Here is a 22,598-nt window from a genome sequence, read left to right as displayed (position 1 = left end):
ACCTCTGAAGTTCTGCCTCAACCAATTCAGCCAATGAGCATGCAATGGCGTTGTCCCTGCACAGTCTTAGGTTAGAATGAGATAGCTAGCCGGGCTTGTGACGCATGCATAGGCTGGGTGACTTCGCCGAAGCCTGTTTTCTCACGGTCTGAAAGCCAGGACTCCGAGACCAAAGTGCTGCTAAGGCTGATTCTCAAGAGGCCTCGGGGCTTGGCTAGAGCCATCTCTTCCTGCCTCCCCTTGAGTTTTCATCCTCATCTCTTACAAAGATGGCCCTAGTGTTGGACAAGAATCCTCAGTTTTGATTAACTTATTAGAAATCGCTTTATTTATTTATTTATTTATTTATTATTCATTCATTCATTCATTCATTCATTCATTCATTCATTCCTAGTGAGTGTGGTATTTGTTTGCTGTAGGATGCATGTGGTGGTCTGAGGACAACTGGCAAGAAGAACTTATGGGAATCAGTGCACTCACTCCTTCCAACGTGTGGGTCCTGGGGATCGAACTCAGGATATCAGACTTGGCAGCAAGCATCACTACCCATTTAGTTATCTTGTCAGCCCCAATTTTTAACAACCACTTTGCTAAACACAGTGGCATTCTGAGGCACTGAGGACCTCAATGTATAAATTTGGGAGAAGCATAATTCCACCTGTAGTTCCATTTTAAATCTTTTTTTTCCCCCTGACATATTTCTGGTCTAGACATTGACATCCAGGTTATCGTATAACAAGTTTTTGTTTTGTTTTATTAAAAACAATTGCTCAGCTGCAGAGGAAGCTCAGTAGTGCAGTGTTTTCCTCATGTATGCAAGGTTTTAGGTTCAATTCCCAGCCCTGGGAGGAGAAGGGAAAGGTGGGAAGAAAAAATTTATTTAATTAATCTGAAAAACAAAAAAACTTGCTGAACTATTTGGGTACAGCTGAAGACCTACCTACAGATAGCATTTAACCGAAGTTTTCAAACTCTGAGGGCGGGGGGTCCAACAAATTTGCAGTTAGCTCCTGCTCTTAGCAGTAAGTCGGATATTGGGCACTCAGGGTCAGGATCCAATCAGGTTGTCTGGCTTGGCTACAAGCACCTTTACCCACTGAGCCACCTGGCCAGTCCCATTTTAACAGCCACGTTGCTAAGTACAGTGGCATTCTGAGGTGCTGGGCGCTGGGACTCCAACGTATGAAGGGAGTCACACCTGTGTGATTTCTGAGAGAAAAGTCTTTTGAGACCAACGTCTGAGTTGGCCTGTCAGGAATTTCCTCAAGGGCAGCCGAGCATGGCTGATGGGAGGAGCTGGATGTTTCAGTCGCTAATGTAACCACCACTTATGTCTTGGTGTTCTTTTTCTCTCCCTTCTCTCTGGATCTTTAGGGAAGCCGGGTCCTGATGGTGATTTGGGTCTTAAAGGAATGAAAGGCTTCCCAGGCCCTCCAGGAAGCACTGGCCCTCCAGGTTTCATTTTAACACTTATTCTGCCCCTTGCCCTGAAGAAAACATACTTCCTTCTTGAGCTTAGACTCTCTATGCTCACTCTTCCCATAGGATGCAGAATAGTGGGCTTGATGATACTACCTATCTAATTGAAGTATCTACCAGTATAAAATACCATGTTGTCATCTCAGGAGAGTATTAATCCAGGCATTTTTTTTAACTTTATGCAGTTCTGCATAACCACAGTCCTGAAAACGCAGTACCTTTCAGCACTTTCAATGTATCTCCCCAGTATTCACAGTGGGCCATAGAAGAAAAGAGACCCTGTCTTTGAATGGTGTGGTTTGGGTTTCTGTTTGTTTCAGGCCCTCCAGGACTTCCAGGACTTCCTGGAACAATGGGTATGAGAGGTAACCAAGGACATGACGGAATTCCTGGTCCTCCTGGAGAAAAGGGAGAAACAGGTACTGCTTCCTCTTTTTAAAAATATATATTTTATGTGCTTATTTGTATGTGTATGGGTTCATTCATACTGTGACTGTTGTGTGGAAGTCAAGAAGATGAACCAAAGGAGTTCATTCTCCCCTTACCCTACATGGATCCTGGGGGATTGAGTTCAGGTCATTAGTCTGAGAGGCATGAGCCCTTACCCAGAGAACTACCTCACTGTTGCTTGCTTCTAATATTTGATCCACTGGTTTATTAATAGCATTTTAATTCCATGTGGCTCTAATAATTCTTCATTGATAGAACCAATGGTCTCTAACAGTCTCAGCATGTACCAATTGTACTTCCTTCATATATAAGATGTACTAAGATTAATTGAACATTAATATAGCAAAATTATCTCTTATAGGCTTACTGGGGGCCCATCCAGGCCCAAAAGGAAGCTCTGGTGTTCCAGGTAGGCAGTTCTTCCCTGACCTTAAAAATCTGCATTTCCTAGATGAGAATCTAGTTCTCTAGTTTTGACTTATCAAACAATGTAACTTGGCAAGTGAAAGATGATCACCCACTGGGGGTACTGAATATTAATGATCTTAATAGTCAAACTATTTTTCATCACAAAAAAGGAATGAATCCAAATCCATGACCTGGCTTTGGGGATTTCCTTCTGTGAAAGTTTTTAAAGAGTAAAAAGAATTTGCATTTCTTTGTTTTGCTGTTGTTGTTAGTTGGTTATTTTGATGACTTGACTCCTAAAAGGATGCAGGTTGACTTGCCTGTGAGCATCCTTCCCTGTTGAGATACACTGGTGATGCTGCCCTTTCTCACTTGGACTCCCCGCCCCTGCACTGAGCTTGGGATTCCTGTTATTGTTTTTCAAGGGCTACCCTGTACCTCTCTCAACATCTGAGACATGACATGTTCAACAGCTTCTCAAAGTCTATGCATTTTTTTATTTGACAGACCACAGGCGTGCCTCTCTCAAGCTAGTGTCTTAGGATAAACAGACTCTTTGAACTCTTCCCCATTTTGTAGAAAAAGAAGCCAAGACAGACAGCAGGGTGTTTGTACCTTTTAATGGTCTTTCTTAGCCTCGTGTCCTATGTATAGGAGTATTTCAAGGTGGCAATTCCACTTTATTCATAACAGTTGTTGCTATGAGAACCTGCAGAAGATAGGTTGATGGCCTGGAGTTGGAGTGTAAGGCAGACAGGAGTTGCTGTCTCCGCTTTGTTTCTCAGTGACTTGATTGTCCTTTTGGTCAATCTCAGCACTCACACACCTCCCAGCAGAGCCTTCCAACCCTGATGAACAGGGAGCCTTTCCCTCCTCTCAATGTCTAGCAGTAGAAATGTAGGCAAAAGAAAAGTTCCTGTTCATATTGTCAGGCTCAGCTCGAAACTTACTGGAAGGAAAGGCTGTGTTTGCATTGCTTTGCATTCGACTGCAAATAAAATTTCAAAAAAAAAAAAATCACACCTGAGACAAACAAACAAACAAACAAACAAACAAAAGCTTTAAAAATAACAAACAGTCCCGTCATGTGATCACTCGCCTCAACACTTCTGGGATAACAAAACATGAAGAGTCCTTTGAAACTTGGAATATGTGGATGGGTTTAATTAGTTTATTCTCTCACATCCTTAAGAGAACTCATATTAGGCCACGAGGAATAATTTTAACAAAACTGTAATGTAAAACCCACAACGTAAGTATGTGAGGTCATTGCTGAACAGAGACAATGCTACCGAGCCAGAAACATGCTGAAGCCTTCTCATCCCTGTCTTTAACAGCACAGATTACAGGCACTACAGATTAAAGGACGTGAATACAGAAAGGACCACACCTTCATCGGTTTGATTCTCTTTATCACCCCAGGTCTTTCCTATCCAACAGTGTCCCACCCACAACTTTTCTCCTGTCTCCAGCCTCACTCTCACTTCTACATTCATGCCATTTACTCTCAGGAATAGCCCCGAGGGGGGCTGGAGAGATGGCTCAGAGGTTAAAAAGCACTTGCTGCTCTTGCAGAGGACGTGGGTTCAGTTCCCAGCATGCACATAACCGCTCACAACCACATGTAACTCCTGTCCCAGGTGATCAGATGCCCTCTTCTGGCCCCTCTGGGCACCAGGTGCATACAGGGAGCACATACATACATATAGACAAAGCACTCATACACTTAAGATATAAAATACATAAGCCATTTTTAATAAAAAAAAAAACAGATAGGAAGGAGGAGGGAAGATTGTTTTTAATCATACTACATCTTTTATCCAGGAATGTCAAAGCACAATTTCTTGAAGGTTTTCTGAGATGACAAATAATACATGGTACTAAAGCTGTGACCTTTCTGGGGTCTTCTTTCATACCTCTTGTCACGTTTATCCCTCCTAGACAGTGTCACGGCCATGGGGAAGATTTAGCCAGGAGACTGAGCAGGATTGTACCTTCCTCTGTGTCTACAAGGCAATAATTCAAAGCACACATCACTATCCTGAAGTTTAGCTTTACTCTGCTCTATTTGATTACCTGTAAATAAATAATGTCACTATAAAGGTCACCAAATAATACCTGTGGCTCACATCTGCCTGATACTTTAGATCTTATATCATGCCTTTTGTCTATATGTTACATGTTTTTTTGTTTTTTAGGGTTTTTTTTAAGAACTGAGCTATGGCAGATATATTTTTACTTTTAAAATAAAAAAAAGAAAGAGCTGGGAGATAGCTCAGTCAGTATGAAGTATGCAGTATCTGTAATATCAGCACTTAGGAAGGATGAGACATACAGATCCCTGGAATTTGACAGTCAGCTACTCCAGCCAAATCAATGATCTCTAAGTTCACCGAGAGAGCATTTTTCATAAAATAAGACACAGGAGCACACACACACACACACACATACACACACACACGCGCGCACAAGAGATTTGTAATAGTGTAGTGATTTTTGCCTAGATCCAGACCTAGTCTGAGGAAGATCTGTTTTTGTCCTTCAACCTCTTTTTTAAAAAAAGAAAATAAATTATGAATTTTACCATCTTTAAAGAAAGTGCCTACGTTACTGAAGCGAACCACAAACTATGACCCAAACGAGCTTTCTTCTTTGCAGGAGTCAAAGGAGACAAAGGAGCTCCCGGCTTGCCTGGCCTCCCTGGCAGGAAGGGGTCCATGGGAGATGTTGGACCTCGAGGACCCCCCGGCATCAGTGGGCTCCCAGGACCACCAGGTCTACCTGGGGCAATTGTCCCTGGCCCAAAAGGAAACAGAGGCCTTCCTGGCCCAAGAGGAAGTCCAGGTAGAGGGTTTCCTGTCACACGCTGGAATGAAAGTCACATTTGACAGCAGAGGTGTTCTTCCTCACATTAACCTCATAGGTTCTCTTTTTGCTCTCTCTTTTCTTCATCCTTCGCATATCCCTGACTCTCACGTGCAGTGAGTTGGTGGTGGTGTTGAGGGACAGAGGCCTGGGCAAAAGATTAGTAGATTTAGTTAAGTCTCCTAAAGTCTCCTCTGTTGTTGAGCATGTACTGTGTATGCATCAGGCTGGATGCTTCCCCACAGACTGTCCTTGGGGAGATGTGGTTCCTTCCTGCTTCCCCCCATGCTTCCCTAGCATGCTCTTACTCCATCTCCACCACAGTCCCACCTCACAGCAGCGAAGGGAAGGGTGTTTGAGGCAATAACAAGGTGTGGGGCTTGTATTTCATTTGAAAGAATCCATGACAGAGCTCTCCAGGACCTCTTACTGGCAACTCTGATGGACTCTTTGTGAATCTAGGGAAGCCAGGGCCCCCAGGACCGCCAGGACTTATCGTAAAAGGCATAAAAGGTGACAAAGGATTTATGGGTCTACCTGGCCCCAAAGGTCTACCTGGAGCTGTAGGCGACATGGGACCACCAGGTCACCCGGTGAGTGTGTAATGTTATTAATACACTTCTGACTTACTGTTGCTATACTGCAGTCATAGTGTATATATCAAATACTGGTCACAGCTGCTCACTATTCATGAACTGTCCAATGAACTCTGGTGAACCAACTGGTGTGCATGATTGGCCGCACCTGAATGCAGCACGTAGTAACTATTGATGACACATCTGTGCAATGATGTGATGCATCCAAGGTCCCACAGAGCCCAAGAAATCAAAGAATCTTAAACACTGCAAAGGTTTCATCTCTACAAGGCTTTAACCAATGAATCTATGGGGCATAAACCTCTGACACTTGCTTATGGAAACTCCGAGCTATTCCAGTGGGGAAAAAAACTAAACACCCAGTAGTTGACAATTGTCCCCAAATGATAGTCATTCTTGTCCTCTGTTAATATGCTTTCTAAATGACCTTTGCTATCCTGTAAATATGTCCATTTTCTCCCCACCACATATCACCAATGTTTGAATGTAATTTCGATTTCTTCCTATTATTTTTTACCTGGTTCTAGAAGATTCAGTTTCATTGTTCATCGGCCTTACCTCTCCCCTGAATATACCCCAGTTCGACAGTATGTTTCTTTAAAATGAAGCCAGAAGTAGAAAAATTTGCAGAAATAAGAGCTAAGTCCCCCCAGTGAGTGGCTTAGGAAGGGGAAAGTATCTCACTGGCCTGGACATTACCATTTTAGGACTTCAACCTAAGATCCCTGTGGGCCATTCAGCTGATTCATGGCCACATTGATAATGACACACTGAGCTTAGAATCAGCTGGCCTCACAAGACTTTTCTTCATGAAATTCTACAATGTTGTTATAGAAATAATCTGCCTTCCCAGTGAGAAATCACCCCACACACTTAGAAATTAATAAAGGAAAGGCTTTTTATTAGCACATGTTTAGCTCTCGCTAATGCCCATCAGAAGTTTGCCTCCAATAGAAAGTTTTATTAATTTACATACACCTTAGGCTTATAAATTTCACATAAATTATCATCCCCCACCCCCACCCCTGAAAAAAAAAACCCAACTCTTAGGTCACGGCTCCAGGTTACACTTTGAACAATTTAAACAGAGACCAGAGACTATAAATCTGGACATTTAGGCAAATGGGAGATGTCCACAACAAAGCTATTGCTAGAATTATTTTAAACACACCAGTGTTGTACTTTCTTCCAAACAGTTTCCAACCCAGGTTCATCTTGGCCAACTGGCAGAATTATGCTTTTCTCAAGAAGAGAACCAGGGACTTTATGACAGGCCAGGACTTAACACTGCTTGCCACCCCATGCTACCTCCTTGAGCATCCTGTTGGAGGCATGTTCTTTGGTGATAAGCCTAAAGGCTGCTCAATCCTGGTGAACATTTACATCCTAAGCACCATACATCTTGCTTATCTCTAGCAGACCTCATTAGCTACTTATCTTTGGGGTAGTTTGGAGGCAGCACTCCCTCAGCTAAATTCTACTTTATGTGATTAATGTCTCCTAAGCAAATTTATTAATAAATCCTTTATAACACTGATTCTATTACTTTGAGTTTCTCCTATCTTAGTGTTTCTTCCATATTTTCCCTGTCTAGCTTTGTGCTGTTGGTGTTTGAGATGTAAGTGCAGAACTTTGACATTTACCTCAAAGGATGCCATCCTGTTCTTGTAGGCAGACTCCCGGGCTCCCAGCCCAAGATCTCCTGTTTCTGAGTCTCTCCCTCAACCTCTACCACCTCTCCTGAATTCTCTTAGTGGCTCATTCAGTACACCCACCTCTGTTTCCCTCGGTCTCTTGGAAAGAGGCATTGAATAGATGAGTGTGGTTCAATACTCATTATGGAGTGTAACCAGTCACTGTGGTCTAAGGTACTGAGACATGGCATTTTCACACCATGTGCTATGAGGACAGGTGGAGGGCTGAAGAAATAGAGGACGAACACCCAGTTTCTTCTGTGGAATGTATTCAGGACCTGGGTCTGAAAAGATACACACCATTTATCCAGGAGAACAAGAAAAGCAAGGATGAAGGCCGAAATGCCTAAAGACACTGTGTGTGTGAGGGGTCCAACTGGAGGCTGAGGTTGAATGAGAACCCATCCAGATGAGACCAGAGGATTTGAAAGAGGTCAGGTCATGAAGCTTTCATTTACTAGACTAAGAAGCAACACACTACAGCTGGAGAGATGGCTCAGTGGTTAAGATCACCTGCTGTTCTTCCAGGGGACCCGGGTTCAGTTCCCAGTACCCACATCAGACAGCTCATAACCACTTTGTCTTAGTGTTTTGTTGCTGTGAAGAGAGATCATGACCATGGCAACTCTTACAAAGGAAAATATATAATTGGGGCTGGCTTACGGTTTCAGAGGTTTAGATCATTATCATCATGGTTAGAAGCATGGTGGCATGTGGGTAGACAGGGTGCTGGAGAAGGAGCTGAGAGGTCTACATCTTGACCCAAAGGCAGCAGGAGACTGCCCCACTAGGCCTAGCTTGAGCACATATGAGACCCCAAAGCCCACCTCCACACTTCCTCCACCAAGGCCACACATACTCCAAAAAGGCCACACCTCCTGATAGTGCCACTCCCTATGGGCCAAGCATTCAAACACTTGAGTCTTATGCCGGCCATTCCTATTCAAACCACTACACACCTATAACTCCAGCTGCAAGTTATCCAACACTTCTGGTTTCTGACAACACCTGTTCCCCCTCCCTCTCTCTCTCTCTCTCACACACACACACACACACACATACACACACACACACTTTAAAATTAAAGAATCAGTACATCACTTCTTCATTCAAGAGTATATGTCAAGTGCCTGTACTAGTTGGAATTAATCCTTTAAATAACTTGCCTATTGTTTTGGTCATTCACTAAGCTTAAAACCTATCTTGATCGCCCAACCACTGTGATCAAAGACATGGTGGAGAGAACACATGAAAATACAGAATCTCTATGACCCAACCCACCATCCCACCTCTAATATCCTCATTAGGGGTGACTGTGGGGGTTCAGTGGCGTGAACTATTATTAGGAGTCATGTTAAACTCTTTTATTCTCTTTTGCTATTTGGTTTCTAGAATCTACTTTTTGAAGTATTGTCCTCCTCCATCCAATCTCTAGATGTTACTCATGTACTCTCTGACGCTTTGAAAGTTCTCATTATTAAGCTGATGATCACATCTAAAGTTCTTCCAGGGACACTGACAGACAGAAAATGCAGTCTGTGGACAGGACTTGTCTCAATTCTTTCCATGCTCTTATGGTCATTTCCAATGGAAAGATGATTCTGCTTGATGGATGTCTTGACTGGCCCTCTTAACAAGTCTCTCCACAAAATATCTCCCTTTCCACCTGAGGGCTGAACCTGGTATCTGACTCCCCTTAGCTGCCTTTCACTAAAGAGAACAGGGAGTTGCCAGAAGCCAAAGTCCCTGATCAGATGGCTCCCTTTCCTCTCTCTCTTCTTTTAACCTCATACCACCCCATGCCAGCAATTGGACGACTGCCTTTTTCCTCCAGAGGCAGCTCACTCTAAGGAAACCTTTGTTATTCTCGGCACCTTTTTTATGATTTTTGGTTCATTGTTTTCAATAGCATCCCCCTTCCAGTCCCATCTCTGGACAGTGTGGTTCTCTCATCACCCTCATTAGGAGTCATTTAGAACTCTGCCAGCTTAGCAGAATGATGCTTGGGTTCCACAATGGCTCTACTGGTCTTTGATAAAATTACAGGTTCATTCTTCCTGAAACACAGGACTGCCCCATTTCAATGCCTTCAAAGCTAAAACAGTATACACTAACGTTAGATGGCAGGTTTGCTCTATGTGCATGTGTGTGTACGTGAGTGCGTGCGTGCATATGTGCGTGTGCGTGTGCGTGTGCGTGTGCGTGTGCGTGTGTGTGTGTGTGTGTGTGTGTGTGTGTGTTTTGTTGTTGTTGTTTTAAAGAGCTCTAGGGAGTATAAGAGCTATGGGTAGGCAGAATACTAAACTGACAGGTAATTTCACTTTATTCTTATGCAATATGAAGTTCTATCTTTTGGTTAAAAAATAATCTGTCATGAGTACTGTGTTTTTAAAACTTTGTGGTTCTGCTCTTCCCCTATACTCAAAATACAGGGACCACCAGGTACTCCAGGCCTTCTAGGTCTCAGAGGTGATCCGGGATTCCCGGGATTTCCGGGCATAAAAGGTACTATTTTGACACCATTGCTCTTCCGTACAAATACAGTAACTGCTGGTCAGATCACATTTGTAAAACTGCACATCATGTTTGATGAATTCCTGTGGCCACCAGAGACAGTGAGGAGCAGTATAAACGGGACCTCGGGTGAGGACCTACAAACAGGATTTCAATGTGATCCCTCCACTAGCATCTGAACCCAGGGGACTGAGATAAAAGCTACGACATAACAATGCAAACTATAGGAAAACTAGAGACAATTGAAATACTACCTTTGGGAGTTTTAAAATGTATGGGATGAGGACTGGCATACTACATCAATACTCACAGTATTATTTTTAAGTTTTGGCTATCTGCATTTAATTTCATAATTTGGAAAGCTGAAAACATCTAAAACAACAGCCACCAGACCGACTGTTCATGTGGGCAAAGTGGATTTTTATGCTCAGATTTATGCATTTGTGTTTTATGGGATTTATTTATGTACAGTTATAGAGACGGAACCCATGCTGGACAATGGCTCTAAAACTGAAATCCAAGCCATTATTTTCTTAATATTAAATGTACTGTGATGTGCCAGGTGTAGTAGAGCATGCTTGTAATTTTAGCACTGGGGAGGCAGTGGCAACAGGATCACTAGAAGTTCAAGGCTAGCCTGCTCTGCTTTGTGAATTCCAGGCCTTCCAGAGCTATGCAATGAGATTCTGTCTGGAGATGGGGGTGGGAGCAATGTTTTTTTATTATTATTATTATTATTATTATTATTATTAGCTTCATTGTGTAACTGTTCAGTCCCCTCGTATGAGTTTCATAAGAGCAGGGATCTCTTATCCCAGTCTGCAGAGATACTAAATAACAATTGTGTCCAACATGAACAAGGCCGAGTTTCCATGAAGGAAAGCTGTTTCTCGGTTTAAAGGAGGACCCAGTGGACTTTAAAAAAAATCTTCTTACAGTTTCTTCAGACTCCAGACTTTTAGGGAGCAGTTAGCTGAGGATCAATCTTTATGAGTGATTGTGAGGCCTCTCTCTGGATGTGGGTTGGGTGAATGCAGGCAGGCCTTCCTGGGCAAAGCTAATGGCACCTTCTTCCCAAGTCTCAGAACAAAACAGTGGCAGTGTGGAAAAGCACAGAAAGGCTCCACTGAAGAAAAGCATCTTTGAATGCTTTTAAATATTTAGAAGTAAGCAAGGAGGAGAGTCTCACAACCAATTCCCGTGGCATCTCCCACAGGACACAAACAGATTTCAGAATCAAACCCTTGGTTTGGATCTACTATGATATTCCACTTCTTCATTTGGAAAAAAATATTTAGGATGCTTCCCATAGTCATAAGTAAACATTCATACTTTTCTGGTTCTCAGAGTGGGTGGGTAATTTCTAAAGGAGTCATCAGTTAACTTTTGGAGCAGTAATTATCTTGTTCTATTTTTTTTTTCTCTGTTTTGCTTTTTTTGAGACAACCTTGAACTTGCAATCCTCCTGCTTCTGTCTCCCAACTGCTGGGATTAAAGACCTGCACCACTAAACCCAACCTTACTATATTTCACCTATTGATATCGTATTTAACATTAAAGTACCTTAAGTAATTAGATGTAATGTCTATGTAATTTGTTGTTGTTGTTTTGAGACAGCGTCTCTCTATGTAGTACTGGCTGTCCTGGAACTTGCTATGTTGACCAGGCTAGCCTCAAACTCAGAGATCCACCTGCCCCAGCCTCCTGAGTGCTGGGATTAAAGGCAACGTGCCCAGTCATGTCTGTGCACTTTTAATACTCTTTGAAGGAGTATTTCTCCAAATCAATGGCTGTTTCTTGGTAACCTTTTATCATCTGTACCAAAGATTATGAATAGAAGTGAAATACTAACCACTTTGTTACATAAATAAATTTATAGGAGAATTCCTGACATAATGAACTCTGTGCTATCTATACAGCTAGGGAAGAAAACTAAATGTAAGAGCCCATCAAGAGGTATTAGCAGGGGTTCAACAGGACCTTGTAACTTACCCCAAATAGTTCATTGTTTCCCAAACTCAAAAAGTGAACTCAGGAACACTTCCCTGTGAATATTAAAATGTAAGGTTTTTTTTTTCTCTGTTTCTTTCTTCCTCTTCCTCTTCCTTAGGAGAAAAAGGTAATCAAGGATTTCCTGGATCAATTGGACATCCAGGACCAGTTGGGCCAAAAGGACCGCCTGGTAAATATAATTTATTTCTCTATTATTTTTCTCTATAAAGAAAGGGTTGTTTCATGAAGTCATCTTCTCATTGTGTTTATGTCCATAGGTGGACGTGGAAAACCTGGCACACTTAAGATCATCTCCCTTCCAGGAAGCCCAGGGCCGCCTGGTCCACCTGGACAGCCAGGAATGAAAGGAGATCCTGGGCCACTGGGACCACCTGGAAACCCAGGTGTGAGACTAGCACCATTGACCTGGATCCTTAGCAAAGGCTGAACAAAGAAAATCTGGAAAGCATTTTGGAAGCAGATGAGAGAACTCCACAGAAAACACTAAACGCTACAACATTTTGTACAGTCAGTTTAGGACTGGGCTCATTTACCCTTGACCAGCAGGAAAAAAAGAGTTTAGACCCTTGTAAACCCTGTAAGACTCTTATAACATCTGGACATAGTACCAAGTAGGAAACAAAATAGACCTTAAAATGCTGTGTTTTGTTTTTATTAGGAGAAAGGTATTATACCTAGCTCCTCTGGCAAATACCAGCTTCTGGGTTTAATTCTTAAATGAATGCCTAACTACACCCAAGTTCTGAACATGTGGACTCGTCTAACAATTTGTACAGCCAAGTGTTAAAGAAAAAATGACTTCCAAGTCTTTCCAGAATACTGATGTTTGGAAATTGAACCTAACCTCTCACATCGTCTTAGCATATTGGAATAGTTCTAAATAGGGCTCTTGTTCTCTTAAGTTTGTCTGAATCACATGAGAGATAAGAAAGGTATTACTTAATGGTTTGATTACTTCATGGGCATTGTGAATTCTGGAATAAAATAAAACAAAACAGCATACACTTTCATATATTCATGGTTTCTTAAGGCCTTCTGGGGACGTTAGTGAACAAACATGCCTGTTTGCTCAGGACTAAAGGCCTTCCTGGGATGTCAAACTTGGCTGGCAATACTGCACAAGTCCTCGGGTGGGTGACAGCCTGACCTTTTATTCTAATATGATGACATGTAATACAACTCTCTTTTTGCCTAGGGCCCTGTGGACCAAAAGGTAAACCAGGAAAGGATGGAAAACCAGGATCTCCAGGGCCAGCTGGTGAAAAGGGCAACCAAGGCTCTAAAGGCCAACAAGGTAAAAGCCCAGCTTGCCTCCCTTGCTGAAGCAGTATTGTCTCAGTGTTTAGAGGGGACTCATTTATGCGTGAGTGCAAGAAAGAGTGATTATTCTGGGTCTTTCGATTAGTACTATTGTTCAGATCAGAAAAAAGGCAGGATGCCATCTGTTCATTTGGAAGAAGAAAGAGTCATTAATGACTGAAATACACTGTCCATTTTGCCCTGGGCAGATGTTCTTTTCATTTTTAGCCAAGGTGTAAATCTTTGGCTAAGGACAAATAGAGCTGGTGAGGCACTAGTTAGTTTCCTATTCTCAGAAAGGCAAATTGTTCTTTAATTACCTACAGGTGTTATATTGACTAATAATTTCTTATAGGAGTATTACAACCTGGATCAGCAGGGTGGCTCTTCAGTGACAGGGTCCTAAGTGGGAGGGCCAGGAGATCAGAAGATAAGAAGATAGGAAAGTTTGGGATTGGGAAGTCTTGCACAAGCTACGTCTTATGCCAGGCAAGCTGGTTAAGAAGTACACCATTTGATGTGCTATTTGCAGGGAAGAAAGGGAACTGTAGCCAGAAGTTTTCCTGTGTCCCACTGGGTCTGCAGCTGCTCAGACCCCAATAAATACACAGAGGCTTACATCAATTGTGAACTGAATGGCCTATGACTCAAGCTTCTTTCTAGCTAGCTCTTATATCTTAAATTAACCCATTTCTATAAATCTATACTTTGCCATGTAGCTCATGGCTTACTGGTATCTTTTCATCTTGCTTCTCCTGGCAACGGCTAGTAGTGTCTCCTCTGTTCTCTGTCTTTCTCCTTCCTCTCTCTCTAGTTAGAAAGTCCCACCTAACTTTATTCTGCCTCACCATTGGCCACACAGCTTTATTTATCAATCAATCAGAGCAACACATATTCACGCATACAAAATGACATCACCCATCAATGCAAATGGACTAGACATTGTTGATGTATTTATTGTTGTATATATTATATATAGTTATTGTACACAGTTTTTCTTATATTAGTTATAACTTTTTATTTTTTATCAGACCAAAAAAGGAAGAAATGTGGTGATATTTTATTTGTGATTTAATAAATAAAGCTTGCCTGGAGATCAGAGGAATGGGAACAGGCATTATAAGTAAACAAAGAAGTCATGCAATGTTAGCACACGCCTTTAATCCTATCACTTAGCAGGCAGGATTTCTGTATGTTCAAGACCACAGTGGAAACAGAGCCAAAACTAGTTAACCATGGAGGTCTGGAGGTCTGTATAGACAGACAGTAAGTGATGGAGCTATTAGGACTGGAGAGATGGCTCAGAGGTTAAGTGATGGAGCTATGTAGGAAGAGGAAGTGATGTAGCTGAACAGAGAGAACAAATCAGATGGCAGAAAAGGGTTATTTGATCTAGTGTTGCTGGGAATCTACATTAGAGGATATCCACTCATTTGATTCCATTCATACTGTGTTTTTGTAAATGGTTCTATTAATTAATACACCTTAATTACCAAAGCTGGATTTTATAATGAGGTGAGAGCAAGCATTGAATACTACAAATCAAATTGTGTTAGGAATTGATTAGTGAGTAGTTAAATGCAATAGACGCATAGGATATTACAAATCAAAATGTGCTGGGAATTGATTAACGAGTAATTAAATGCTATAGAGGCCTCATTGAAATGATACAAGGATTCAAGTTTAGATCTGTAGAGATGCAGCATAGTCTTGTATAATGCACATGAGCATGAATCTTTTGTGGGGGATGAGACAGAGTTTCTGTGTGTAGTTCTGGCTGTCCTGGAACTCACTTTGTAAACCAGGCTGGCCTCAAACTTGAAGAGATGCGCCTCGTGAGTGCTGGGATTAAAGATGGCATGAGCATGAAATCTTACCTCCAGTTTCTGCCCTGCTCAGCTAATCATTTTACAGTTACCATGGAGACACTAGAATGTATCTTCTGCTTAAGGTCCATATTAGTTACTTCTGTATGGCTGTGATAAACATCCTCAAAAGAGGCAACTTAAGGGAGGAAAGACTTGTCACCAATAGGACAGGCACAGGGGTGAGAACACCCTGCAACAACAGAAGCAGCTCTCACCTCTGGCTGGGTCAGCAAGCAGAGAAAACAGGAATTACTAGCAGGTAAAATCTGGAGAAGCCAATCACAAGTGACTACTTCTACCAGTCAGACCCCGCCCCCTAAGGATCCACAGCCTTTAAAACAGTGCGGCAAGCCAAGGAAGGGCTGGGTGTTCAAACCACCAGCCTCTCAGCATCACTTCAGATCCAAACCCTAACAGGGCCAATTATAGCCCCCTGTGAATAAGAGCAGAGGGCGGGGAACATAAAGAATGAGTCTGCTTCCTGTGCAGTAAAGCCAAGGTCATGGTGGACTTGTGAAGACTCCAAGGAAGGGAGGGAGGGACAGGAAGAAGGGGAGAATGGAATACTCACCCGGTCTCATTTAGAGAGTGACAGAAGCGAATCAGCCTCCTCCAACTGCGGAGAAGAGACAAAGCATAAATACCACTTGGTTTGCAACTCCTTTTTTAAAAATTGATTTATTTATTACATATACAGTGTTCTGTCTGCATGTTTGCCTGCAGGCCAGAAGAGGGACCCAGATCTCATTACGGATGGTTGTGAGCCACCATGTGGGTGCTGGGAATTGAACTCAGGACCTCTGGATAAGAGCCAGTGCTCCTAACGTCTGAGCCATCTCTCCAGCCTGGGTTTGCAACTCTTATAGATAAACAAAGAACCCTTGTGACAGCAGGAAAAAAAGTCTGTTTTGCCTTGCTAATGTATCAAAATCTTTCTTAAAGTTTGCCCCTCTAGAAGAACTTTCAAAGTTTTACATAATTGTTTTCTGGATTTGCCAGAAACTCAATGTTTATTATCTACTTGAACAGCTTTACAAGTTGTAGGTATTTTATTTGATTCTATGCTCCCCATTCACACACACTGTAAGCCAAGCCATTCATTCATTTGTACAAAAGGTCCGTGAGGATTACCAAACCAAATGCAGGACACTATGCCAGACATCCCAAGGGAATTCAAAGATCAAAAAAGACCTGATCTCAAAAACCTCAAGATGCCTGCAAGTATCTGTGAAAAGATGCATCCTGTGATAGACTGGCTAATATTTAATATTATTTTTCCATTGTATCAGTTATAAGGATATAAGGAATGTAGAGGAGGGAAGATTTATTTTGGCACTTGGATTCAGAGGGGTCAGTCCATGGTTGTTTGGCTCTATGCTTGGATGCCGTGTGGTGGAAGAGCCTTGCGCATTGCATGGAAGACAGAGAGCAGGGAAAGCTGGATGGAAGGGGCCAGGGCAAGATACAGTAACCAAGAACAAACCCCTACTTCCTACCTCTCCCCAACTCCCAATAAAGTCATCATCTGTGAACCCATCAAGCAATCAATCCATTCATTAGGCCAGAACCCTCATGATTTAAATCATCTCTAAAAACTCCTCCACAGACACACCCAGGTATGTCTTATTAATCTCCTCAGTGGTTCTTACCCTCTCTTGATAATTAAACCACCCTAGCCATGTTATAGCCCATCCTTCCCTAAGATTCCTTTTCTTATTTGAGGCTTACCAGCCACATAGACTCATTTAAAGTAGTACCTTGGGAAACAAGTTTGAGAGTCTGGTCATGATGCGACATGTATTCTTTGTTTTTCAAAGGACCACCTGGACTGAACGGATTGCCAGGCTTAAAGGGCAAACCTGGAGACAGGGGAACAGCTGCCTCTGGGACAAGAATGCAAGGGTTTGTCTTCACCCGACACAGTCAAACCACAGCTGCTCCTTCCTGTCCCGAAGGAACACAGGCACTCTATAGCGGGTTTTCTCTTCTTTTTGTACAAGGCAATGAACGTGCGCATGGACAAGACCTTGGTAAGGTTCTAGTTCCCAGTCACTTTATGATGCAGATTGTAAAATACTTATGGACAGGAGCTTCCTCTGAAGGTCACTGTAAACAATGTAAGCTTCTTCTGGTGCGTTTGAGAGAAAACAATTGTGGCCTACGGTTTAATTGTCATCCTGATGTATAAACTGCTAGAAGGAGCCCAGCTAGGTTGGCCAATGCCAACACTTTTCGCCTCAACCATCTGTCTTTTGTTAATCCTCAAATTAATCTTTTCGAAAACTTCCTCCGGGTGTTAGCTATCGTGAATACCTGGAAATACCTGATGCAGAGACATTGTCCCAACTGAACACCAGGCCCCAAGTTCTATCCAAGCCGGTTAGAAAAAGCTGCAGGAAGCATTCTTGATGGGGGGAGTTTGTTTACCCATGTGGGTCTCTGACTTTCATCATTACTAAAGCTTTACAATACCACATTTTGTAAATAATTCTTTTCTATTGTTTTTCTTTGTCTTTTTTTTTTTGTCCAGTTCTGTCACTGGCTATGTGATAATTAACCTGTGTCTAAATAATGATACTCAAAATAACTTTAATTTACTGGAAGTGACACTCAGCTTCATGTTTTATTAGGCACTCTGGGCAGCTGCCTGCAGCGATTCACCACAATGCCATTCTTATTCTGTAACATCAATAATGTATGTAATTTTGCATCACGGAATGATTATTCATACTGGCTGTCAACACCAGCTCTGATGCCAATGAACATGGCTCCAATTACTGGCAGAGCTCTCGAACCTTATATTAGCAGGTAAAAACTCAATCCCTTCATTTTGTAAAAGGACCAAGTGGATCACTTCACTTGTTAAGAATATAAGGGTAGAAAGTGGCTGTCATACTATTGGTTTCATTCTACAGATGTACCGTTTGTGAAGGTCCTGCGATGGCCATAGCTCTTCACAGCCAAACTACTGCTATCCCTCCATGTCCTCATGGCTGGGTTTCTCTCTGGAAAGGTTTTTCCTTCATTATGGTAAGGAAAAAAGACTTATCACATTTGAAGTAATAATTATTCCCTATAGAATCTTGTACTATGCTGAGAAAATGTGGGCTCCTATCTGCTAATGTGTGTAATACGCCATAGATGCTTGACAATCTAAAAATACTTTTAGAGAGCAACTTTGGGCCTGGGGACCAACTCAGATGGTAGTGTTTACCTCTCGTACACAAAGTCCTAGGTTTCATTCCTTAGCAGTACATAGAACTGAGGAATCCCAGTTTTCAGGAGGTAGGGGCAGGGGGATTGAAAGTTCAAGGTCATCCTTGGCTACACATCAAGTTTGAGGCCAGCTTGGGTTATCAAAAAAAAAAACAAAACCCAGTCTCAATAAATAAAAATATTAACAACAGACGAGTGACAACTTTGGTACTGTTGATAAGTAGTGGAGTGATGAAAAATAAAGGACAGCAAGATGCCTCGGGGGTAAAGGCACTGCCACCAAGTCGGGTGACCTGAGTTCAATCCCTAAGACCCACAAGGTAGAAAGAGAATAAGCTTCCCCAAGTTGTCCTCTGACCTCTATACATTTGCAGTGGCATGTGTGTATACACACACAGACACACACACACACACACACACACCAAAATAAACAAATGTAATTTACAATTCTTAAATAATCTCAGGAGATTTTCCACAAACCCCTAACTGTAGCATTCAAATGAGAAGTAGCTACTCTTTAATGGAAATGGAATGCCTATTTTTTCATTTTTTTTGTGATGGTTTCCTTACCTACATTGTCTGTAATGCTTATAATAACCAGAGGAATACTTTTTAGCATTTGTGGATTCATAAATAAAAATGGAGCTTTTTTCTTAAGGTATCATGATTATGAGGTGACAAAATCTGCCTTGTACCATGGCCCTCTGATGCTCCTAAGAAGCTGAGAATGGGGAGGAGCCTCTTAAGAAAAGCCCTGACAGTAGTGCTAAACTCAGGATACGGATCGACTACCTACAGTGCTAATGGCTGTGTATTGTCACTATTCACATTCTGCATAGCCTTGTTATTACATATCATTCCCCCTTCTTCACTCACAGCTGTCTACTCAATCAGTCATTAATTAAAAAACTATATTGAACGCCCATCATGAGCCCCAGCTGGTCTGGGCAGTAAGGACAGCAGGGACCATGCTCTTCTCATGGAGCATCTATCCCAGTGGTAAAGACGGACAATAGGCAAAATAAGAAAACAATAGTAGCCATGGATCTAAGTGCTGACACATGTATTGAGAGATAAGGTAAGAGAGCTCACAGCTCTCACTTGTCTTTGGATGACTGTATCTCTTCCTAAGATGCCCACAGTGTTAGCAAATCTGGATAAAACAGAAGAAATTTCTTTTTAGTGGTTTGGTTTGGTTTGGTTTTCCATTCCTGATGTTTTATATTACTGCTCCCTACACACCTGAAAAATGTGGAAAACTTGCATTTGAACTCCAGTGGATAATGTTTTACATTGAGATCTTTGTGTTGTGATAGTTCACAAGTGCAGGCTCTGAGGGTGCTGGGCAAGCACTGGCATCACCTGGCTCCTGCCTGGAGGAATTCCGAGCCAGTCCGTTTATAGAATGCCATGGACGGGGAACCTGTAACTACTACTCAAACTCCTATAGTTTCTGGCTGGCTTCATTAAACCCAGAAAGAATGTTCAGGTAACTATGCAATGTCAGCCCTAATCTGATGACTCGACTGTAGAACTGTTCAAAGGCTGCCTATATCTGCTTTTTCATTTTTACCTGCATATGGATGTACTTACATTAACTCTCTCATCCCAGCCAATAAAATTCTGTCTATTTTCATACTTGCAGGTTAGAGGTATTTTGAACTCAACAAATGGGCTCTATTTCTCACTGTGTCAGTAAAAAACAAATATATACATGATTTTGTCATCACTAAACATATTCAACACATATATGAATTTATAGTAAATTACTTAATAAAAACTATAAACAGACATTTTCTGTCTCTACCACCTAGTCCCAAATAATCACTCAGAGGCTTAATATTTAATATAAATGTTTATCTGGTAGCTTAGGCTTGTTACTAGCTAGCTCTTACACTTAAATTAACCCATATTTCTATTTATGCTTTGCCACATGGCTCATGGCTTGTTACCTCACTTTTTACACATACAGCTTGTTAGGTGGCTGGCTGGCTGGTGGCTGTCGTGACTCTGCCCTCCTTCCCATCATTCTCAGTTTGGCTTTCCTGCCTAACTTCCTGCCCAGCTACTGGTCAATCATCTTTTTATTAACCAATGAGAGCAATACATATTCATAATGTAGGAAAGGATTATTCCACAGCAAAAACACTAGCTGATCTTAAAGTAATGTATTAAATGGCTCATGAGTATTTAAAAGGGAAGGAATAAAAAACTAAGAAAAAATAACATAATAACAAATAATAAAATAAAATAACAAAATTCAAAGCAAATTAGGCATTTCCTTTTATCCACAAATCAGTGAGTTCTTTCATTTGTGTTTATTTCAGAAAACCTATTCCATCAACTGTGAAAGCTGGAGATTTAGAAAAAATCATAAGCCGCTGTCAGGTGTGCATGAAGAAAAGACACTGAAGAAATCAAAGAAAATAGAACCACTTTGTTTCCTTCTTAAATAACCAAGTCGTGACTCAGTACAAGCATTTCTTTAGGTCTTTTTTCTCTAACCTTACAGTGTTGTTCGATGAAGATTTGGTAGTACCAAGTTTCACCACAGCAGAAAGCATTTCACTCAAGTTAATCTGTGCTGTGGGTCTCTAAATCTGTGTGGTTTCAAAGTTCCCTGTGGGAAGGCAACAGCTTTCCACAAAACATCACTGAAATCACATTCCACTTGTACCCAAAGTGCTGACTAAATGATGCCTGTGTGGAACTTGAACTACAAGCTAAGAGAGATTTGGTCCAGTGATGTACAATGTGTTCCTTGTCTCCCACTCTTGATCTAAGGTGTTTGGTTTCTTTCCACCTCCTTCCTGAGCCCTAGAGCTAGAGAAGGAGATGGGGGCACACCATGACAAGACCTGGATAGTCAGGCCTGTTAAGTGGTACAGGGCCCAAGAACACAGAATGAATGAGGCTCAAGATGATCCAGGACTCATTTAAATATGCCCAAACCTAGGACCAAAGGAAACCTCCTCAAGGGAATCCTAACAGGCTTGGATATAAAGTATTGTTTTATTTTCTGTTTTGTTGATGATGTCTATGTGCTTGTTCACTGAGCTGATTTTACTATGTCAATAGATTGAAAGGGGGTAAAATGTTTACTCTTAGGGGATTAATTTTTACTAGGATGTTATACACATACATGGAAACATTTCTCTTCATTGTTTTCAATGTACTCACAAGTAACAAGGACACTACTTACTAGGTGTGCACTTTATCCCCATTCCTACAAATACCAACCTTAAAGAATGTCACCAGTAGTTCAATAACCCAGGAAAGAATGAGAGGCACTCGCTGGTTTATCAGACTCCAAACATTTTTCTTTGATCTAAATAGTTTATAACATGGTTTTACAGATTTTTTTCCTTTGTTACTTTTCAAGCTTTTCCTTTGGAAAACATCACACACACACACACACACACACACACACACACACACACACACACACACACGCACACACGTTTTTATGTTATATGTTCTCACCAACCATGTGGAGAGAGACCACTGGGTGAAAACCTTACTGTACACAGCTGCTATATGTCTTAAAACTTGCTTTTAAGTATATTGATACATTCCCAAGTTTACCTAATTCAGGCTAACAAGTATTTTCTTCAGTACCAAGCTATGTCCCATATACTGTGCTGGGGGCGAGGGTGGGAGGTAGTGAGAGAGCCTTGCTTCTTATCTAATCTCAGAGAAGGCAACATATTCCTTGTGTAAAGACTCTCATACATGCAAGACCTCCCCTACACACACACACACACACACACACACACACACACACACACACACACACACACAATATTTGAAAAATATTAAGAAAACAGCAACATTTTTACAAATCCAATAGTTGTGACACTACTTGATGACTCTTAGAGGCCAGGCATTATGAGGCAACGCTTACATTTCTTGATCCACTGAGGTGGAATTGATGGTGCTGATATTTCTGTTCAGGCTGGTGCTGTATCTCAACTACTTTGTATTGGAAAATGTGACCCAAGAACACAGACAAGGGTTGACATCCTTCTCCACTCCCTTGACTGCTGCCAAGACATTTTTATACCTGAACCAAGATATGCAACATCTCATTTCCATTATGTATTTCACCTAGTTTTCCTATTCAAAAACCATCCTGCTGCCCTAGCTACATTCTTGAAGTAAAAAGAAGGAACTAATCTTGACCAGTGGGGTCTCTG

The 22,598-nt window shown here is 41.7% G+C and overlaps 1 protein-coding gene across 1 annotated transcript in view; it reads left to right on the top strand.

The window, feature by feature from the left end:
* The window catches only part of Col4a3 (collagen type IV alpha 3 chain), a 129,141-nt gene extending 106,944 nt beyond the window's left edge, over positions 1–22,197 (top strand). Inside the window, exons 39-52 of the mRNA XM_006990362.4 lie at positions 1,375–1,455; positions 1,800–1,898; positions 2,291–2,338; positions 4,996–5,181; positions 5,665–5,795; positions 9,925–9,997; positions 12,117–12,188; positions 12,277–12,402; positions 13,215–13,313; positions 17,004–17,216; positions 17,817–17,994; positions 18,102–18,216; positions 19,719–19,891; positions 20,730–22,197. Coding sequence (XP_006990424.1) covers positions 1,375–1,455; positions 1,800–1,898; positions 2,291–2,338; positions 4,996–5,181; positions 5,665–5,795; positions 9,925–9,997; positions 12,117–12,188; positions 12,277–12,402; positions 13,215–13,313; positions 17,004–17,216; positions 17,817–17,994; positions 18,102–18,216; positions 19,719–19,891; positions 20,730–20,814 — 1,679 coding nt within the window. The 3' untranslated portion in view covers positions 20,815–22,197. The remainder of the gene's footprint in view (positions 1–1,374; positions 1,456–1,799; positions 1,899–2,290; positions 2,339–4,995; positions 5,182–5,664; positions 5,796–9,924; positions 9,998–12,116; positions 12,189–12,276; positions 12,403–13,214; positions 13,314–17,003; positions 17,217–17,816; positions 17,995–18,101; positions 18,217–19,718; positions 19,892–20,729) is intronic.
* Positions 22,198–22,598: the final 401 nt, after the last annotated feature.

This window comes from Peromyscus maniculatus, chromosome 13 (assembly GCF_049852395.1).
Source record: "Peromyscus maniculatus bairdii isolate BWxNUB_F1_BW_parent chromosome 13, HU_Pman_BW_mat_3.1, whole genome shotgun sequence".
Lineage (NCBI taxonomy): Eukaryota > Metazoa > Chordata > Mammalia > Rodentia > Cricetidae > Peromyscus > Peromyscus maniculatus.
The sequence above is the reverse complement of the archived record's forward strand: the minus strand, read 5'-3'. Positions and strand labels throughout refer to the sequence as shown.